This window comes from Carassius carassius, chromosome 19, assembly GCF_963082965.1.
Source record: "Carassius carassius chromosome 19, fCarCar2.1, whole genome shotgun sequence".
NCBI lineage: Eukaryota > Metazoa > Chordata > Actinopteri > Cypriniformes > Cyprinidae > Carassius > Carassius carassius.
Genome location: NC_081773.1, coordinates 9,277,624 through 9,296,180, shown reverse-complemented (window position 1 = coordinate 9,296,180; position 18,557 = coordinate 9,277,624). Strand labels below are relative to the sequence as shown.

At 37.3% G+C, this 18,557-nt stretch overlaps 2 protein-coding genes across 3 annotated transcripts; both read left to right on the top strand.

The window, feature by feature from the left end:
* The first annotated feature begins 304 nt into the window (after positions 1-304).
* LOC132095016 (tubulin alpha chain-like) lies at positions 305-3,716 on the top strand. The gene is made up of 4 exons (XM_059499731.1): positions 305-432; positions 1,941-2,163; positions 2,384-2,532; positions 2,626-3,716. The coding sequence occupies exons 1-4, from the start codon at positions 430-432 to the stop codon at positions 3,601-3,603; spliced, it is 1,353 nt and encodes a 450-aa protein (XP_059355714.1). The 5' UTR covers positions 305-429; the 3' UTR covers positions 3,604-3,716.
* A 3,395-nt stretch (positions 3,717-7,111) lies between these two features.
* On the top strand, positions 7,112-18,176 carry dnajb2 (DnaJ heat shock protein family (Hsp40) member B2). 2 transcript variants are annotated; one of them, XM_059499730.1, is made up of 11 exons: positions 7,114-7,405; positions 8,022-8,108; positions 8,941-9,050; positions 9,138-9,191; positions 9,262-9,378; positions 10,180-10,272; positions 11,991-12,108; positions 13,773-13,843; positions 14,673-14,933; positions 17,424-17,485; positions 17,755-18,176. In XM_059499730.1, the coding sequence occupies exons 2-10, from the start codon at positions 8,044-8,046 to the stop codon at positions 17,450-17,452; spliced, it is 918 nt and encodes a 305-aa protein (XP_059355713.1). In that variant the 5' UTR covers positions 7,114-7,405; positions 8,022-8,043; the 3' UTR covers positions 17,453-17,485; positions 17,755-18,176. The 2 variants fall into 2 exon arrangements, with proteins under 2 accessions (XP_059355712.1, XP_059355713.1); XM_059499729.1 differs by lacking the exons at positions 17,424-17,485; positions 17,755-18,176 and having other exon boundaries at positions 7,112-7,405; positions 14,673-15,256.
* Positions 18,177-18,557: the final 381 nt, after the last annotated feature.

Sequence of the window (18,557 nt, the reverse complement as noted above, 5' to 3'; positions counted from 1 at the left end):
TTGCTTTTCTTCATGTATGAATCGCAAAGAATACAGAATCCTGCTGTAAGCATTATATTACAAATAGATATCAATTTTCCTGCAGTCGTTACGCAATGTTAACACATGACCGTGGAGAACTTTGACATATAGCCTTTAAATTTCCATCCTGGCTTTTAGCATTATCAAATGCCCAAAAAGCTGGTAAAGGGGCCAGATGGTTTTCACAGACCCAAATGTCCCAAGAGAGAGGTATTAGACTGTGCTTGTGCAGGAAGGACAGCCCTTCTGAATGACTATCCTCACTCCAACAGGCGATCCCACTTCCTGTTAACCCCCTCTCTTCCTCCTCCCTCTTCCCTCTCTATAAAAACCCCACCTCTCCTTTCTTCTCCACATCTTCCTTCTCTTTCCGAACCCTCAAGTCGGCCTGAAGGGAAATCTGACAAGATGGTAAGTTCATAGTGCTTGAGCAATTCTTAATTCTAATCTTTTTATACAACACTCCACTAAAATTTACATTATTTCACATTTTGTGCACTTAAGGCATGTTAGGGGATTTCAGTAAACCCAGTAATATTAAATAAAAAAATTTACATGAATGTATTATTTTTGTGTGAAAGACGAAATTGGCGGCACTGTAGTTAAACTATTGAAACAGTTTATATATATATATATATTTTTTTTTTTTAAGTCAGAAGTAAAGCATTAAGCCAGGCTGAGTTTCAGTTATAAATCTGGCCTTTCATTATACAGAGGATGTGGCTACGGCCTTCAAAGCCTGATCCCAGACTGTGACACACATGTCAGCAGGAAACTCCAGTACTTTGCCTTTTCTGGATATAACATTTATCTATGTTTGGTAGGTCTGCAGAGCCAAAATAGCTCACTGAACCTCTGTCAACTAAAGAGGAGAAAAAAGGGAACTACAGCATGAGACATGCAGTTGTTGCTCAGAGAATGAATACATTCATGCCTTTATGACATAAAGCGAGGCATTGGTAGTAGATGAGATCATGAAAGACAAAATCTGCAGCATAGCAGAATAATAGATATAACTGTTCTAGCGACAAGCCCGAGTGAGATATCTCTGTGTTACACAAAGGAGAGTGTACAGCTGGGACAGGGAGGGGGTGGACTGAGGCCTCTAAAGAACGCACTCAGTCTCTTCTTCTGTACTCTAGAGATCCTATGACCCAGTCTAGAGAAGAGGGTAAACAGTGCATTCTAATGTAATTGAAAAGAAACTGAGTTCTGCTCTGAATAATAGGTCCAAAAGTAAATTGCATAAAGTTGTTACAGTATTGAGCTTTGGGTGAGTCAGCATGCCAATGACTAAAATAACAGACCTAACTATATACCTTTCTCATTCAAAGCAATAAAAGAACAAATTTAGTTCAGTGGTTCTCAGCCTTTTTGATTTCAAGGCCCCGCATTTTCAAAATTCATTTTACTCTATGGGCTAGTTTCTGTATATATACAATATATAATTATCATTAAAATAATTAAATATATAAAGCCGGGTTGTTTTCGGTGTAACTAGGCAATATTTACATTCATTATAAAAATGTCATAACATTTTAAGATTTTATTAATTTAAATGACTTTTCCAGCCTTTAAAAAATAACACTTTTTCACAGGTTTTCCAAGACTTTGGGAACCCTGATTCTACGAAGTAAATAAACAGTTATTTAGGGAGTAAATTAAAATAAGGAATATCTTGATTTTTTTTTTAACGCATGTTTTGTTTTATTTTAAATCATTTTAAGTCACCTTGTGGTCCCCTTTAAGTTTGCTGAGGACTCCCCCCATCCTGAAATATCACATAGTTAAAGAAATTTTAAATAATAGGATCTAGTATGTTACTGTGTCTTATAAGCTCAGAGTAATTAGCTAAAATGTATACAGCTGCCACTTACATTCATATATTTCATTTATTTTTACCCTCCTTCTCCCTTTAGCGTGAGTGTATCTCTATGCATGTTGGCCAAGCTGGGGCCCAAATGGGAAATGCATGCTGGGAGCTTTACTGTCTAGAGCACGGTATCCAGCCGGATGGACAGATGCCCAGTGACAAGACAATAGGAGGAGGAGATGATTCCTTCAACACCTTCTTCAGTGAGACTGGAGCAGGGAAACATGTTCCACGTGCCATCTTTGTTGATCTGGAACCCACTGTGATTGGTAAGCTGAGCCTGAGGAACATTATAAATAATTGTGAAAACCATTTTACAAAATACTGGAAAAGCAAGTTTTATCAAATATATTTCCTGAAAAGAAGTAATAACCTTGGATGCATTGGATAGTTTCTTCTTCTTTTTCTTTTTATTTGCTACTGTGAATAAATAATGTACAAAACACAGGAACTTAGATAATTTGGTTTTTCCATTTTTTTCCTCTTCAGATGAGGTGCGCACAGGCACATATCGGCAGCTGTTCCATCCTGAGCAACTAATTACTGGCAAAGAAGATGCTGCCAATAACTATGCCCGTGGTCATTACACCATTGGTAAAGAGATCATTGACCTAGTGCTGGACAGGACACGCAAACTGGTGAGGTTCAAGTCTTTGAATACAAACTGAATTTGACTTTGACATGAATAATTACAAAGATGTTCTTTCTAATAAGCTGATTTACTCCAACAGGCTGATCAGTGCACTGGCCTTCAAGGGTTTCTCATCTTCCACAGCTTTGGTGGAGGTACTGGCTCTGGCTTCACCTCCCTGCTAATGGAGCGTCTCTCTGTCGACTACGGCAAGAAGTCCAAGCTGGAGTTTGCCATCTATCCTGCTCCTCAAGTGTCCACAGCGGTGGTGGAGCCCTACAACTCCATCCTTACCACCCACACCACCCTGGAGCACTCTGACTGTGCCTTCATGGTGGACAATGAAGCCATCTATGACATCTGCCGTAAAAACCTGGACATCGAGCGTCCGACGTACACCAACCTCAATAGGCTCATCGGGCAGATCGTGTCCTCCATCACAGCCTCGCTGAGATTTGATGGAGCTCTGAATGTGGATCTCACCGAGTTCCAAACCAACTTGGTGCCCTACCCACGCATTCACTTCCCTCTGGCTACATACGCTCCTGTGATCTCAGCTGAAAAGGCGTATCATGAGCAGCTCTCTGTGGCTGACATAACCAACGCCTGCTTTGAGCCGTCTAATCAGATGGTGAAGTGTGATCCTCGTCATGGGAAATACATGGCCTGCTGTCTTCTGTATCGTGGAGATGTGGTGCCCAAAGACGTCAACTCTGCCATCGCTGCCATTAAGACCAAACGCACCATCCAGTTTGTTGACTGGTGTCCCACTGGATTCAAAGTAGGTATCAACTATCAGCCTCCGACTGTGGTTCCTGGTGGAGATCTGGCCAAAGTTCAGAGAGCCGTGTGCATGCTGAGCAACACTACAGCTATTGCTGAGGCCTGGGCTCGTCTAGATCACAAGTTTGATCTGATGTATGCCAAGAGAGCTTTTGTGCACTGGTATGTGGGTGAAGGAATGGAGGAAGGAGAGTTCTCAGAGGCCAGAGAAGATATGGCAGCTCTGGAGAAGGATTATGAAGAAGTCGGCACTGACAGCATCGGAGAGGAAGATGAAGAGGGAGAAGAATATTAAAGAAGCAGAATTACAGCCTGGAAAAATAAAATCTGACCATTAAGATTTTTGCAAATTCAATTTGCAATTTAATTGGTTTTATATTAATAAAATTTGAATAAGAAAAGAAAGAATTTTTTCTTTCATGTGTTTTGTGCGTGTTTTCTCTCTGGTCTCAGACATAATATGAAAAACATTTTACAATTTAGCAAGTTCATATTTTTGCACCTTTTGTTGAATTAGTTATTATGCATTCTCTGATTTCTTGCCCTTACCTAGACTAAAGACGGCCAAGATGAAACAATCCACTTAAGACATCTTCTTCCAGTGTTTTTAAAGCATATAAAATGGCATTGGAAATATATTTTAAAATTTGAAATATTAAATGACTCACATGGCAGAAATAAAATATCAAAAAGCATTAATTAAGTCTATTTCTGGAGAGATATCTAATGAATATCAATCTGGAATTAATCTGTAGACATTCATTTCCATTCATCTTAAAGTTGCAGAGTTGCACAAAATTCTGGATTTTTTTTTTATTTATTTTTTTTTTCCTTCTTTTTTTCTTCTGTGAACTCTTCAGTAAGTATTTGAAACTAAAATTTATGTATTCTGAATACAGATACTTTGGGATAGCCTTTAACAGAGATACTGTACCATGGGATCAATGCTGTTCAGAATGGGCAGTTAGCTGCTGGTAGAAGTTTTAACTACATTCTTCAGGCAAATACTGAAAAGGTCATTTTCTGCCAGGATGTTATCCATTAAGTTGTAACCCTGTATAACCTTAAAACACAAAATGCAATATTGAATTTACACAGGTAAAACACCTGTGAAAAATAAATACGTATTGTTCCTTTATACAAACAGTACACGTTAGCTTGCTTAGCAAAAGTTAGCTATACTTGTTTCTATAGACAAACTGAATTTTGCCAATCAAAACTTAAAAAATGAAAGCCTGTAGGTTAATTTTTGTACAAAGGACTGAGAGCAGTTTTACTGGGAAAATCCAAGGGAAGCAATCATTCATAACAGTGTGATTAAATGAACCTCATCTTTTGACATGATGTCGGTGAATTCCACTGGCCATTGCTCGCTCACATTAGACCTACTGTGGAGTGTGTGCAAGAGCATATGTCACTAATGTGTCACTAATAACAAGGGTTTCTTAATTCTACATAGAGCCCTTTAACAGCTAAATATCAACATTTCCAGGAGTTAATCTTTACTGTTGACAGTAAAATATCTTAAGCCATTCTCTTGAGTAGGATTAGGTGGTATGATAATACAGTCACAATTTTTGACATGCTTATAAAGGAGCAATAAACAAACCTGAAAAGAAAAATAAAGTGCAGAGATGCTTGATGTTATTTAAGTAAACATATATTAGTATGGATTAATATATTGGATATATTGTCTAGTATTGTCTCCTATAGGATTAAAGAGTATGTTGTATATAAATATGTTGTTTGTAAGTTGTTCAAGGAGGGGAAATCCCTTATCTTTCTCTTAATGGCACCGTCTCTTACACTTGATTACATGTAAAAATTGTTTGTATTTCTGTATTTTCAAATTACAAATTACTTGTATTTTAATTAAATACATTTCTCACACCAGTATTTGTATTTTTAAATTAAATAAATTTGATGAGCAAGTATTTTTAATTTGTAACTAAGTAGTTTTTATGTAATTGTGACCATCTTTGCTGACAACAAGTGTGTGGAGCGCATATATAGTACATATATATGTATCCACATTATAGATACATTCACTATATGTGTTTTAAAAGCTGCGGAATACTATTAAAATATAGAAAATAAAATGGTTCTGTCACATAGGTGATTCCGTAGTTTGTAGCGACTCCTTGTGGATACATTCATTCATGCGTCTAGATCTTAGTGCCTGGGTACATTTATTTATTTATTTATTTTTAATTTGGACATATATTTTGGTGAATTTGTATAGTTATTTTATTGTTTGTTTATTGAGCTGATAACAATAGCTGTGACCTGAAAGTGATTAGTCCAGTTATAAAAGCTGAGGCAGTGCGCAGGATTCTGATGTTGACGCTCATGCCAGGAATCAGCTTGAATTAGTGGTGCATGTAACAGCATGCTCGATGTCCTGTGACTTTCACCAGGCCTGCTGTTCATTTTATGGTACTACTAGGCTTTGTAGGCCCACTCCATGATCTTAGAACAGGTGGTTTCTGTTTTTAGCTGAAGTGAACCAGCAGATACACAGAATCTCCAGTAAGGGTGTAAGTGTTTACTCCTTTTTTTTATGAAAAATGTATATTTTACTTGAGCAAGCACAAAGGGTCATTTCACAGCAGGTCCAAATGGGCTGTCGGCCATTAAAAGTGATTTGACATAAAAAAGGCCACTCAAGCACTTTCAGTGGCTTCACCACATTCTGGGCAATTCTAGTAAACTAACATTTAATTTAATTACAAAAAGAAAAATGTCATACATATCGAAAGATTAAACTGAAATATACTATACTAAAATGCAGATATAAATAATCAAGCATACAGTAGTATAAATATACTGTACAATATAAAAAAGTCACATGGGGAAAAACATTTTAAGAACTCAAACTTACTAGTTTTATATAATTTGAAACTGCTACGTCAGCTTATGGTTCATTTTGAGTCAGACATGAGCAATTCAGAAAGATATTAACAGGAGACTCTGAATGGATAATTGGATCAGTGAGTTGCTGACTCGAAAAAAGAAGAAGGAAAAAAAGTAACAAAACATGATTTGTTTAGTGTGATTTGTGAAACTATTCAGCAGGTTCATTAAAAAGGTTTTGCCAACTCCAAGTGTCTTATAGTGAAAACTCAAAATGGTGTAAAAAGAAGGGAATCATACTATGCTTTGAAATGTGGGAAATAGTTTTAAATTAGCTTGCTGGAAGAGTATAGCACTGGAATCGTAAGGACATTAAGACAATTAAGAAAATCTTGGGTAAAGAGTTTACTAAAGCAAAGCTTTGCATTTTTTTAAAATGTATTCTTTATTTCAGCATTTTTTAAATTCATACCCACAACAGGATCAGCTGTCAATTTACAGACTGATGTGAAATCTACTCAACATAAATGTGTAGGCTTTTCTTTATATCTTTTATCTTATATGGGTTTTAAAAGACATAAAGGTTGAGTAAATAATGACAATATATATATATATATATATATATATATATATATATATATATATAAGATTTTGGGGTTAAAAAAGAGGCTTTATTCATTCAACAGATTAAAAAGAAACTTTATTCATTCGGTTAATTCAAATATTTTTTCAAAGTCAGTTTCCCAAAGTCACTCCCTGTTTTTATGGCTTTTTTAAACTAGTATACAATCCGTTCAGTATTCTGAGTCTGATGGGCTATGTTCTTTACACCTTTAATACATAACTACATGAACACACGATAGCTGCATTAATTCATTGTGTCTAGCAGTTCTGCACATGGCTCCCTCTGGCTAAAGTGGGCGGGGCTAGTGACGTAAACAAACACTGGCAAGTTCTAGACGGCGCTGTGTTTTTGGGTCGTGACGCACCGCGTTAGAGGGCGAGGGACAGACTCATATAGAAGTTGGGTGTCGGTTTCACGCTGAAGTAATGAATCCCGGCGTGCCAGCGGGAAACGGGCGATTCTGACGGAATTCCGTACTCTAGCGGACGTTAAAAGAGCGTCAGTTCCTGTGATCCGCGTCTTGGGAGTCGGGACCGATTAACGTTAGCGCCTCTCCGAGATACCCCAGCTCTGTTTACAAAAGCACGGCTCCTCCTGGCTGGATACACTTCTAAAAAAGGTAAAAGTTGTTATAATAGAGCGGCCACAGGCACTGCTGGATCTCTAAAATGCTGTGTTATTAGGGAGATGTGTGTGTTTCTGTGAAGATTACGCGTGTTTCAGCAGCACCAGCTGTCAGTGGACATATGGCCCACACAAATCGCTTTTCAACTTTGGGCTTGAAATAACATCACATTGTGTCCGGTTTCCAGAGAGTTCCAGACATGGGCAGGCCAGACTCCAGGGGAATACCAGTCTATATTCAGTCAATTAATCCAAGTCCAGCACTTTGTGATAAACTGTCAATAGAAACAACAGTTCATTGAGTCGCTGTCTTCCTTAGCATTGCGTTTGAGCATAAACAAAGTCCAATGGGAAACTGGACGTTCTGCCATTAAAGAGCGTAGAAGACTAAAGTTGTTAAAATAAATGCTTAATAATTACCTGAAAAACACAAGAACTTGTTATGTTTGATCATGTCATGGGGTTTGATTTGAATGATCACAGATGTGTAATTGTGTAAACATGACTGTAACTGACATGTTACAACAGTTTTGTAAATCGTATGTAGGGTTTCAGAAACACTTCTTGACACATTTTGATGATTTATGATTTTTCACATGTGTGAGTAACAGGTGGACTAAATTGAAGGCCGCGATGGTGGATTACTATGATGTTCTGGCAGTGTCACGAAATGCTTCTCCAGATGACATCAAGAAAGCGTAAGTTAAAACTGAAGGCACTTATCAGTAGCTTGCAGTATGGAGGGGCCAATGGCATTGTAATTGAAAGCAACTAAATTTGTCTCTGAGTAAATTAACTGTAAGCGAAGACTTAACTATTTTGACACATACTGTTTACCTTTATAAAGTATTCATTAGCAATGAAATACATTCAGAAACTGTTGCTTGGCAAGTTTGCATCCATTTTTCTTTAATAAAGTGAAAACAGTAATGATGTAAATATTATTACAAAAAACATAACTGTGAATTACTTTTATTTTTTTTTAACTAATTCTATGTTTAATTCTATAATTTTTATATATCTTAAAATGTAATTAATTACTATGCCTAAGAAACATTATTATTATTATTATGTTGAAAACAGCTTAAATATTTTGAAAATGAAGTTCATAAACAACGTCATGAAATGTATTTTCTGCTTGTTTTCTGTGGGCTGTTTCTCTGACACATGCTAATATCTTTAATAAAGTCACAAAAACTTTTTTTTAACGGATTTTATAGTTTTGCTGGTCATTTTTATTTTATGCTTTTCCTTCAAATGAAGTAGAACGATCAAGCTGATAAGCCTGAATTGGAAAAAAGTGACCACTCACACATTTTAACTTGACTCGGCGATCCAAAATGTGTAATTCATGTCGCAAGATGCTAAAAACAACAGTCTAACATGTCAGTCTAATGTTTATATAGAAGAAGATGGATGCAAGAATGTGTCATATGTGAATGACCCTCTGATCCTATATGTCACTTCATCACAATCTTGAGATGCCAGTCAAGCTAAGTTTACTTATGTTTATTTATGCTGTGTATACAGTTACAGGAAACTGGCTCTACGGTGGCACCCTGACAAAAACCCAGACAACAAGGAAGAGGCGGAGAAAAAATTTAAGGAGATAGCAGAGGCCTATGAAGTTCTTTCAGACAGTAGGACGCTGGAAATTTGATCTCTACAGCAATTTTATTAATGGTTAAATTACGTGCATTCCACTGTTGTTTTTTCTCATTTTCAAGAAAGCAAACGAGATGCTTACGACAGATACGGTAGATCAGACATGCCAAGCTCGGGTGAGGAGAACTCCACACTGCTTAATACCATCTTAGTGTTACATGTGCTTACATGAAGTCTGTTTTATAGGCTCTAGTGGTTCTTCATTTCCTGATGACTTCCCAGGATTCAGCTTCACATTCCGCAGCCCAGACGAGGTGTTTCGAGAGTTCTTCGGAGGGCAGGACCCATTCGCAGACTTCTTTGGTGGGTTCCCAGGGAGTTTGTATGTTCTCATGATCTTGAATCTTGCTAATATACCGCTGTGAGTGTTTCTATCACACTAGTGGCTCTCAAATAGGAGCCCGGGGTCCACTAGGGGGTCTCTGCAAACGTCCATGAGGCCCCAGTACATCGTAGAATTATTTAAATGTAGTCATATTATTATGATTTCAGTTAAAATTATAAAAACTAAAAGTGAAAATGTACAACATTAAACTGACATTGTATTTTTGAATTGATTTGTTTTGATTACAACAGATGTACCAGAGATACATAATCAGTTTAGATACTAAGGCCACAGATAAAACTGGTTGAGAACCACTGACTTACACTTAGGGTTCTTACATTGTCTCTTACTTTAGTGAGTACACTCTGCACAAAGTCGTCAGATTGCTGTTCTTCTCACACAATATGACTGTCTACAAACTAAGTTTTAAAACCAAACAACCAGAATCAGAAGTGATCCAGAAAATAACGGAAGATCACACATGAGACAGGAGTTCTCACACGAGACTGGATTTCTTCAATTGTAGCTACTTGTAATACAAGTTGTCTGTACGCTGATTTGGAATGAAAAAAAAAAGAAGAGAATGGTTGCTTGCTGATGTTCTGTTGCAGGTTTATGACTCCTCCTGAATTTTTTTCCTGCCATTTATCTTGCACTCATATTGGAGACTCATTGACACTTCTCTTAGATCACAAAATCTGATCTAAAATTGTGCAGTGTGTACCCATCGTTACACTCTTTAACCTGCCATTTTCTACACTCTTCCACTTTGCCATTAGATGATTTCTCATTTGGTGGAATGCACAGTGGGTTTCACAGCTCCTCCTCCAGGCTTGGGCCCAGTCGCTTCTTCTCCTTCCCCTCAGCAAATGGTTGGTTTTTCATGTGGTTTTTTTTTTGTATATAATTAACGCTTATGTGTTCAGTCTTCTCCCAGAATAATACTTAAATGAACACTCCACTATTTTTGAAAATAGTCAAATTTTCCAACTCCCCTAGAGTTAAACAGTTGAGTTTTAGCGTTTTCTAATCCATTCAGCCGATCTCTGGGTCTGGCAGTAGCACTTTTAGCTTAGCTTAGCATAGTTTATTGAATCTGATTAGACCGTTAGCATCTAACTCAAAAATGACCAAAAAGTTTTTATATTTTTCCGATTTAAAACTTGACTCTTCTGTAGTTACATCAAGACCGACGGAAAATGAAAAGTCGTGATTATCTAGGCCAATATGGCTAGGAAATATACTCTCATTCCGGCGTAATAATCAAGGAACTTTGGTGCCTTACCACGGGTGCAGCAGGCGTAATGATATTACACAGTGCCTGAAAATAGTCCCCAGCAACTCTGCTATTGCTGCAACTACACAAACTATCTGAAGAATCAAGTTTTAAAAGGGAAAAATATCGAAACTCTTTGGTCATTTTTGAGTGAGATGCTAACGGTCTAATCAGATTCAATGATCTATGCTAAGCTAAGCTAAAAGTGCTACCGCCAGACCCGGAGATCAGCTGAATGGATTAGAAAACGCTCAAACTCAACTGTTTAACTCCAGGGCAGTGTTGGTCATCTTAGTTTAAAAAAGTAATTAGTTACAGTTACAAATTACTTCTCCCAAAATATGATTGAGTTAGTAACTCAGTTACCACATTGTAAAAGTAATTAGTTACTCAGCAAAGTAACTGTGACGTTATTTTTTATGTTCTATAACACTATTACGTCCTATAACATCTTTAATATAAAAGATGTTTATATTAACTGATTGAAGTATTTATTTGAAATCAATAGATTGCAGCCTGCCATATGATATGCATAGAAATAAAAACATATAAAAAATAAATATTGAAAATAAAATTCAAGTGCAAAATTAAGACAAACAAATTTAAACCTGGGTAAAAAGAAACAAAGCCATTAGTGCAAATCTCTGTAACTGTATATTAGGCCTAACGTAACTGCACAATAAACAGAACACTATCCAACTCTTAAATATTCAGTACAGTAACATGTTAGCATGTGTTGATGTGAGGTGGTTCAAAAGATTTGAGTTACTTGAGGCAGACGTGGATAAAGTCTTTTTTCCTGGGCATAGCACGCATGGTACAGAAAGATTCTTTCCATTATTACTGATGCCGTCTTGTGTTTAGTGGTTGTCTGTTCAGAGCGTGCAGTGAGACAGCATGAGCAGGGCACCGCCCACCTAGCCAATCATCATCGGATTTGCAACGGTGTCAGGCAGCTGATGTGTAGCCACTAGCCAAAGCATGCCACCTCGCGCTTTATTCAACCAAATTGTAGTAACGCGACACTTTACATTCTTAGTAAAGATAACGACGTTGCAACGATGGGAAAAGTAAATAATTAGATTACTCCGTTACTGAAAATTAAACTCCGTTAGTAACGCCGTTATACTTAAACACCGTTACTCCCAACACTGCTCCAGGGGAGTTGGAAAATGATTGTTCCTTTAATTTAGGTGAACTTTATTGAATACATCAAGTTGGTGAAAAACTCCAAGGCATGATGTTGATATGAAAAGAATTGTATTTTTAATTTATTAAGAGCTGCATTTTTATTAATGTTTTTTGGATCAACAGCTGATTTCACCTCCTTCTCTTCTTCGATGGATGGGATGGGCAGCCTGGGAGGAGCAAACTTCAAGTCTGTTTCTACTTCCACCCGCATTGTCAATGGAAAACGTATTACCACAAAAAAGTCAGTTTGCTTCTCATTATACCTACTATTTTTCCTACTGTTACCTTTGTTCCATATGTGGTATGATATGCATTTAACATGTAATATGCATACAGAATCTATAATATGCAAAATATAGAATCAAGAGATCCAAGATCCAAGATTTTATTTGTCACGTTCAGGTTATATGACATAAAACAAGCAGTAAAATGTAGGTCTGGCATACTCTTAGCTAGGTTCTCTCAAAAGAGTGCAGTGTGCAGAGATTTATTGGGTAACCCTACACTACCAGAATCTCTAAAGTGCAGTGTGTTATATGTCCATGTTTAGTAGTCTGATAGCGTGAGGGAAGAAACTCCTCCTGAGCCTCTTCGTTTTTGCCATCAGACTGCGGAACCGCCTGCCTGACTGTAGCAGATTAAAAAGTGGGTTTCCAGGGTGGGGTAGTCTTTTGAGGATCTTAACAGTCCTAGATTTACATCTCCTGGTGTGGATGTCTTGCAGAGAGGAGAGAGATGTTCTGGAGATGCGCTCAGCATCTGGAGAAAGGCTGAGCTGTTTCCATACCACGATAAAATGCACACTGAAAGTCAATACACTTTCTATAGCCCCGATATAGAAAGTTTTCAGGATTCCAGGGAATTTTCTCAGGAGTTTTAGATCGTATGGTCATAATGGCTTTTTTAACTTAAGCTTGAATATGATTAGTCCAAGTCAGGTCCTTGGAAATGTGTACAGCAAGGTATATGAATCTGCTCACTCTCTCCACTGGGGTCCCGTTAATGATGAGTGGGGTGTAGATCCACTGCTGCCTCCTCCTGAAGTCCACAACCAGCTCCTTGGTTTTGCTGACATTCAAAAAAGAGACAGTTTGTTAGGCACCATGATGTCAGACTTTGTACCTCATCAAGGTAGGCAGCTTCATTGTTGTTGGAGATGAGGCCCATCAACACTGTATCATCCGCAAACTTGATGACAGACGTGGAGGTGTGAGTGGACACACAGTCATATGTGTAAAGGGAGTAAAGCAGTGGGCTCACTGACTGCGCAAGGGACTCGTTAAAGATGGACATAAACAATCCAGCCAGCTGATCAGTGCATGATTATCAATACACGACCGGAAATCCCGTCTGGGCCAGCCGCTTTCCTGATGTTCACACGCTTCAGAGCTCAACGAACCTCGTCCTCCGATACAATGATTGCGCTAGCGTCACTGACGCATCTGTTCTTTTCCTCTGTGCATGTCAGCAGACTTTTGATATCGCTAGAGCGGTTTGCTTCAAAACATGCATAAAAGGTATTCAGCTCATTGGCTAGTGAAGAGTCGGCACTTACTGCGACGGAGGGTTTACTTTTAAAAGAAATGATAGGTCTCAGTCCCTGCCACATGCGCCTGGAGTCATTCAGTTGGAAATGAGACTCCACTCGTTGTCTGTACTGTTGTTTAGCGGTTCTCACAGCGCGTCGGAGAGCGTAACAAGCAGTGCATCCTGCACATCAAACAAGAAAGTTGTTTTTGATTAAATAAGCAATTTAAACGCAGTTGATGAGTAATCAAAATGAGTAAAAAATGGTTTATACCTTGCCACGACGTTGAAGGCCTGGCTTCCAGAAAATCTGAGGAGAAAACTCTTCAAGTTTGTTTATGTATTTCCTATTGATAAACATTTCATTTCTTCCCTCAGGGTCAGAGAAAATGGCCAGGAGAGAACAGAGGTTGAGGAGGATGGGGTTTTGAAAACGGTCCTCATCAATGGTAATTCATTTTTTTGCTATCATTTAATAATAATATAGGACCAGTCCAGAAGGCATCTCTATAGGTAATGCACATATTCTGGTGTGTAATAAAAATGTATCGTTTATCATCTCAGGATGAATCTTCCTGGGAAAGTAGATGCATTTGGAATACGAATACACATAACCTACCCTTCAAACATTTGGGGTCCGCAAGATTTTTGTGAAAGAATGAAACGAATGCATTAAATTAATAAAAAAAATAATATAGTATATACAAAAAAGTATTTTGTTATAATGCAACAAAATGTCCATTACAAATAAATGTTTTTTTTTTTTCTCTTTTACTTTCTATTCATTAACAAAACCTGAAAAAAAAAATCACCACAGCTTCCACTAAACATAAGGCCACACAACTGTTTTCAACATGATAATAAATGTTTTTTGTATCATTTATGTTGTATTATAATATTTACCCTTGCACTCTGGTGTGTTGTTAACCTTTATCTTTGCTTGTTGTCTAATGTCTAAACTTCTTACGTTATCTTTATCTTGCTTTAAAGATTTAAGGATTTTTCCTTTTTTAATTACAGTGAAAACAAAGTAATTTTTCTCTAATTCATCCACTTGTCAATGTACATTACAAGTTAATCTATTTATGTTTAAACCCAAATTTAATGGTAAGAACTTCTCAAATAACTCTAAATCACTTATTTAGTTATCTTCTTATGAGGCTTGCAGGTAGATTAAGCTAACTCATTACATTTCACACTAGCTTCTTGATTTGATATATGCAGATTGCTCATTTCCTGTAGAACTGATATGACATTCATCTGTGTTTGTGTGTCCAGGTGTGGAGGATGAGATGGCCTTAGCTCTGGAACTGAGTCGTAGAGAGCAGTCCAGTCAGCCTCCCAGACAATCCCAGCCTCCACTGCTCCACCCCTCAAACACCAGCTCTTCAAACCCCGCCCTACGCTCCTACAGCGCCGCCCCGTTCTACCACTGCCCCGATACCGGTGAAGATGAGGAGGATGAAGACCTGCAGATGGCGCTGGCCTACAGCTTGTCGGAGATGGAGGCCCAGCAGCGGGCAGAGGACGTGATCTCAGGTGCTGGGGGAGGGAGGGGGAAGCAACCAGGTGGTGGGAAGGGTGCCGTTCCAAAAAAACCAGATCAGAAAGAAGTACCGGATAATTCAAAACAAAGCACCCCCTCGTCTCCAGAGGATAGACTGACAGAACAGGGCCGGGCTAGAGGTTCAGAAAGTGTTGTTGTACAGGACAAAGAGAATGACAAAATGGCAGCCAATGGGCCTAATGTGGTAAAAAAGAGGAGGAAGTGTCAGTGCGCGGTCTGTTAGTAAGAATATGGAGAATAATCATGCTTGTGTGAAATTAGCAGAGTTATAACCTTATGTTTTCATCTTATGGTTTTTTTTGACTGTGCTTTGACTTACAGCTCTGTTTTTTATGGCATTGCACAAATGACTGTTGAAATTTAATTTTCTTGCATTGTGGTACAAGTAACAGGTGCCAATATCAAAGGCAGGAAATTTTACAGGAGATTTTGAAGGAACTGTTTGCAATATTTCAGAACCCCATGCACAAAATGCCTTGCTGTCTGACAGATATCACTGAAATGGGTGTCTTGGGATATTATTTGCCAGCATTTACTCTGTAAACAGTGAAAATTGTCACTAGTCACTATTTTAGCCAGTCAGAAAAACTGTCTGTCTGTGAGTTGTTTAGCATTGCTGGCATCAGGTTGAAAGACATGTTTGTACAGGGTGCAATTTTGGGATTTTGGAGAGCAGGTATATTGTTAGCAAAATGGTAAAAGTTAAAGGGTTAGTTCACCCAAAAATAAAAATTTGCCTGTGTTTTACTCACCCTCGAGGCATCCGAGGTGTGTATGACTTTCCTCTTTTGGACAAATCCAATCAAAAGTTATAAAAAAAAAAAAACCAGTCTCCTCTTGGTTTATATTGAAATCCTCCAACATTTTTCTTTATAAATCCTTGGTTTGTACTTCTCAATCTTGACCAGTTTTTTTTTTGTTCTCTCTGAATCACGCAAGGCCAACATCTTACGTCATCCACCAGAACGGCTTCTGCATATGACAGTCAGATGAAGTGAGAGAGAAGTGTTTATTACGTTTATTATATGGATGCACATTTTATTATGGATGCACAAGTTTTATTTGACATCTTGTGGACTATTGAAAAAATAAAACCTCTAGGGTGAGTAAAACATAGTCTTATTATCATTGTTGGATGAACATAATGGCTGAAATCTCTTACAGCAACTTCAGATCTAATATTCATCATCACTTTTTGCTGCCGAACAAAGATAAATTCTCTGCACTTTTTCATTCAGTGAAAGTTTCTGCAGTCTTGGAAAACCTGGATATATGAGGTTACCCTAATTTTATTGTGATTTAGTGTGATTTCTAAGCTTGGAAAAGTAATGTAAATAAAAAAAAAAAATCATATAACTCCATGGGATTAAAAAAAACAACATTATCCAGTCAATTCTGAAAAACTGTAAAATCATGAGACTTTTGAATATTGTTTTGGACGATGGGTGGTTCTGGAGTCAGAAAGGTTTAGAACCACTGCTCTAAACAGTTTTAATGGCTTGAAAAGCATTTGAATGGATATCTTTTATCTGATTTGTTGACATCCCATTCCCAATGAACCTTCCATTAATTTTTCCAGCAGTGATCAACTCATTTGCGTTCATATTCATTAGTTTTCTTGAAGGGAGATTCTCTGTTTCGCGTCTCAGTGAGTTATATTTATTTATTGGGCATTTGTCATTCCTTCAGAGGTACCTGTTGAATGTGAAGGTGATGTTGTTTTTTTGTGGGGGGGGGATAATCAGCCTCTGAGGAGTCATGTGATTAGCAATGAGTCAGTGACTAACGGCTAGTCAGAAATGCTAGGCGATTGTTGCCAATGATACAGTATATATTTCACTTGCCAGTTTGTTTAAGTTAGCCAAATAAGCACTTTTTTTTTACTTGTTTGTGCATTTTGTTCCATAATAACTATCAGCTTTGCGATATAAAATATTCTATCAAAACATCAATACATGAACATTTGTTTTGATTTAAAAAAAAAAAAAAAACTAAGCACAGGAAGTTTGAATGTAATGCTTTGTGAATATTTCTAAAAAAGTAATATGCTCAGTGCTCAAAGTGCCATTTAAATGACTAAATTGTTAATAAATGCTGTTTCAACATGTTGTTGTTGCTAATATGAGGAAAAATAAACTACAATACATTCTCTTCTCTACATTCAATTCATTTTCATTTTTAAGGATAAGTATTTTTGATGGACTGCTAACTGTTATCAGTTTACTACCAGTTCACCTGATTAAAACAGCAGATTTATATAAACTACTATGCCTTTAAATCAAATAAAAAATAAAAAAAACAGCTGAGATGCTTTGCATTATTGAAATCCCTTTCCACTAGCTTTCACAATCCACCATTCACTATTCAGCATGTAATTCTCAGATTTGATCATTCCCACTCCTCATGTGCATTAATTATGTTTATAATTTTGTCTTCCTGACTCATTCTCCCTGCCGTTACAGAGTCCGACTTCCAGGCCTTCACAGGCTGACCCGTGGCTGTGACCCCCTCTAACCCCCCCGAGGTAAAACGAAGTGTAGATGTCTCTGCAGCTCTTTAGCATAGTTATCAACTCTTCTCCCCATTCATAGTTCATTAACATTTGTGTAATTATCTGAGAGTGTGCTGCAGTATTCCAGGAAACATTATACATTTGTGTAGGAAAATACTTAGTAGAGTCAAAATAACGAACAATCCTCAGTTTTATTACTTGTGTAGTTTTAATTCAGCAAACACAACACAAGAAACTGTGAGGCAACACTAATACTGGATTCATCCGTCTGCTCCTAACAGGTGAAGCATTTCCCAGTGCTCTGCTCTCTCTTTCTGCTTCTCTGTCTCTCTCTGCCTGGCACACCTGCTGCTCAGAGCCTTTTCAAAGTTTTATTTGAAAAAAAAAAAACCAGGCAACACTACATAAAGGTCAAACTTGTACGTGCTATGCATGTATGTGTGTTTGTGTATGAATGTGTTCTCAGTCTTGAAGAGGGAATACTGGATTGCTTTCATATTTATAAATTCAATTTATGGCCTGCACTGATCAAATATATGAGCTAATGTTAAAGATCAAGTTTCTTAAAGACAAAATTCTTCATTAACATTTTTAATAATGAATGATTCAAACCTGTGATAAATGTATAGTTGCACTTGACATGCAGTATTTGAGAATTTAAAGCCTTCATAACTTATGATAAAGGTTTATTATTTATTCAGAAGGGTTTCTTGTGTTTTAATTGCAACCTCTGCTTCTTCATGTCTCATTATTTTGTCATTTTTTTCAATTCACTACTGTCCAGATGTCTGGGTCCGTATGTTTTTAAAATAATCTTATTCTTGTCAAAATTGTATGTATTTGATCAAAAATACTGTGAAAATAGTAATAGTAATAAGTGTTTTCGGTGTGAATATATTTGTATTCCTGTGATGCAAAACTGAATTTTTTGCATCATTACTCCAGTTTTCAGTGTCATATGATCCTTCAGAAATGATTTTAATATGCAGATTTGAAGCTCAAGAAACATTCTTAATAATTTATCATCACTGTTGAAAACAGTTATGCCGCTTAATGTTTTGTGGTAACCAAAAATGTTTTTATT

What these genes read in the sequence shown, in the direction of transcription:
- LOC132095016 (XM_059499731.1), top strand. An exon ending in TCTGGAACCCACTGTGATTG is followed by an intron (nt 2,164 to 2,383) that starts GTAAGCTGAGCC and finishes TTTCCTCTTCAG; the next exon opens with ATGAGGTGCGCACAGGCACA. An exon ending in TGGACAGGACACGCAAACTG is followed by an intron (nt 2,533 to 2,625) that starts GTGAGGTTCAAG and finishes TTACTCCAACAG; the next exon opens with GCTGATCAGTGCACTGGCCT.
- dnajb2 (XM_059499729.1), top strand. Translation starts at nt 8,044, where the DNA reads ATGGTGGATTACTATGATGTTCTGGCAGTGTCACGAAATGCTTCTCCA. An exon ending in CTATGAAGTTCTTTCAGACA is followed by an intron (nt 9,051 to 9,137) that starts GTAGGACGCTGG and finishes CTCATTTTCAAG; the next exon opens with AAAGCAAACGAGATGCTTAC. An exon ending in GAAAACGGTCCTCATCAATG is followed by an intron (nt 13,844 to 14,672) that starts GTAATTCATTTT and finishes TTGTGTGTCCAG; the next exon opens with GTGTGGAGGATGAGATGGCC.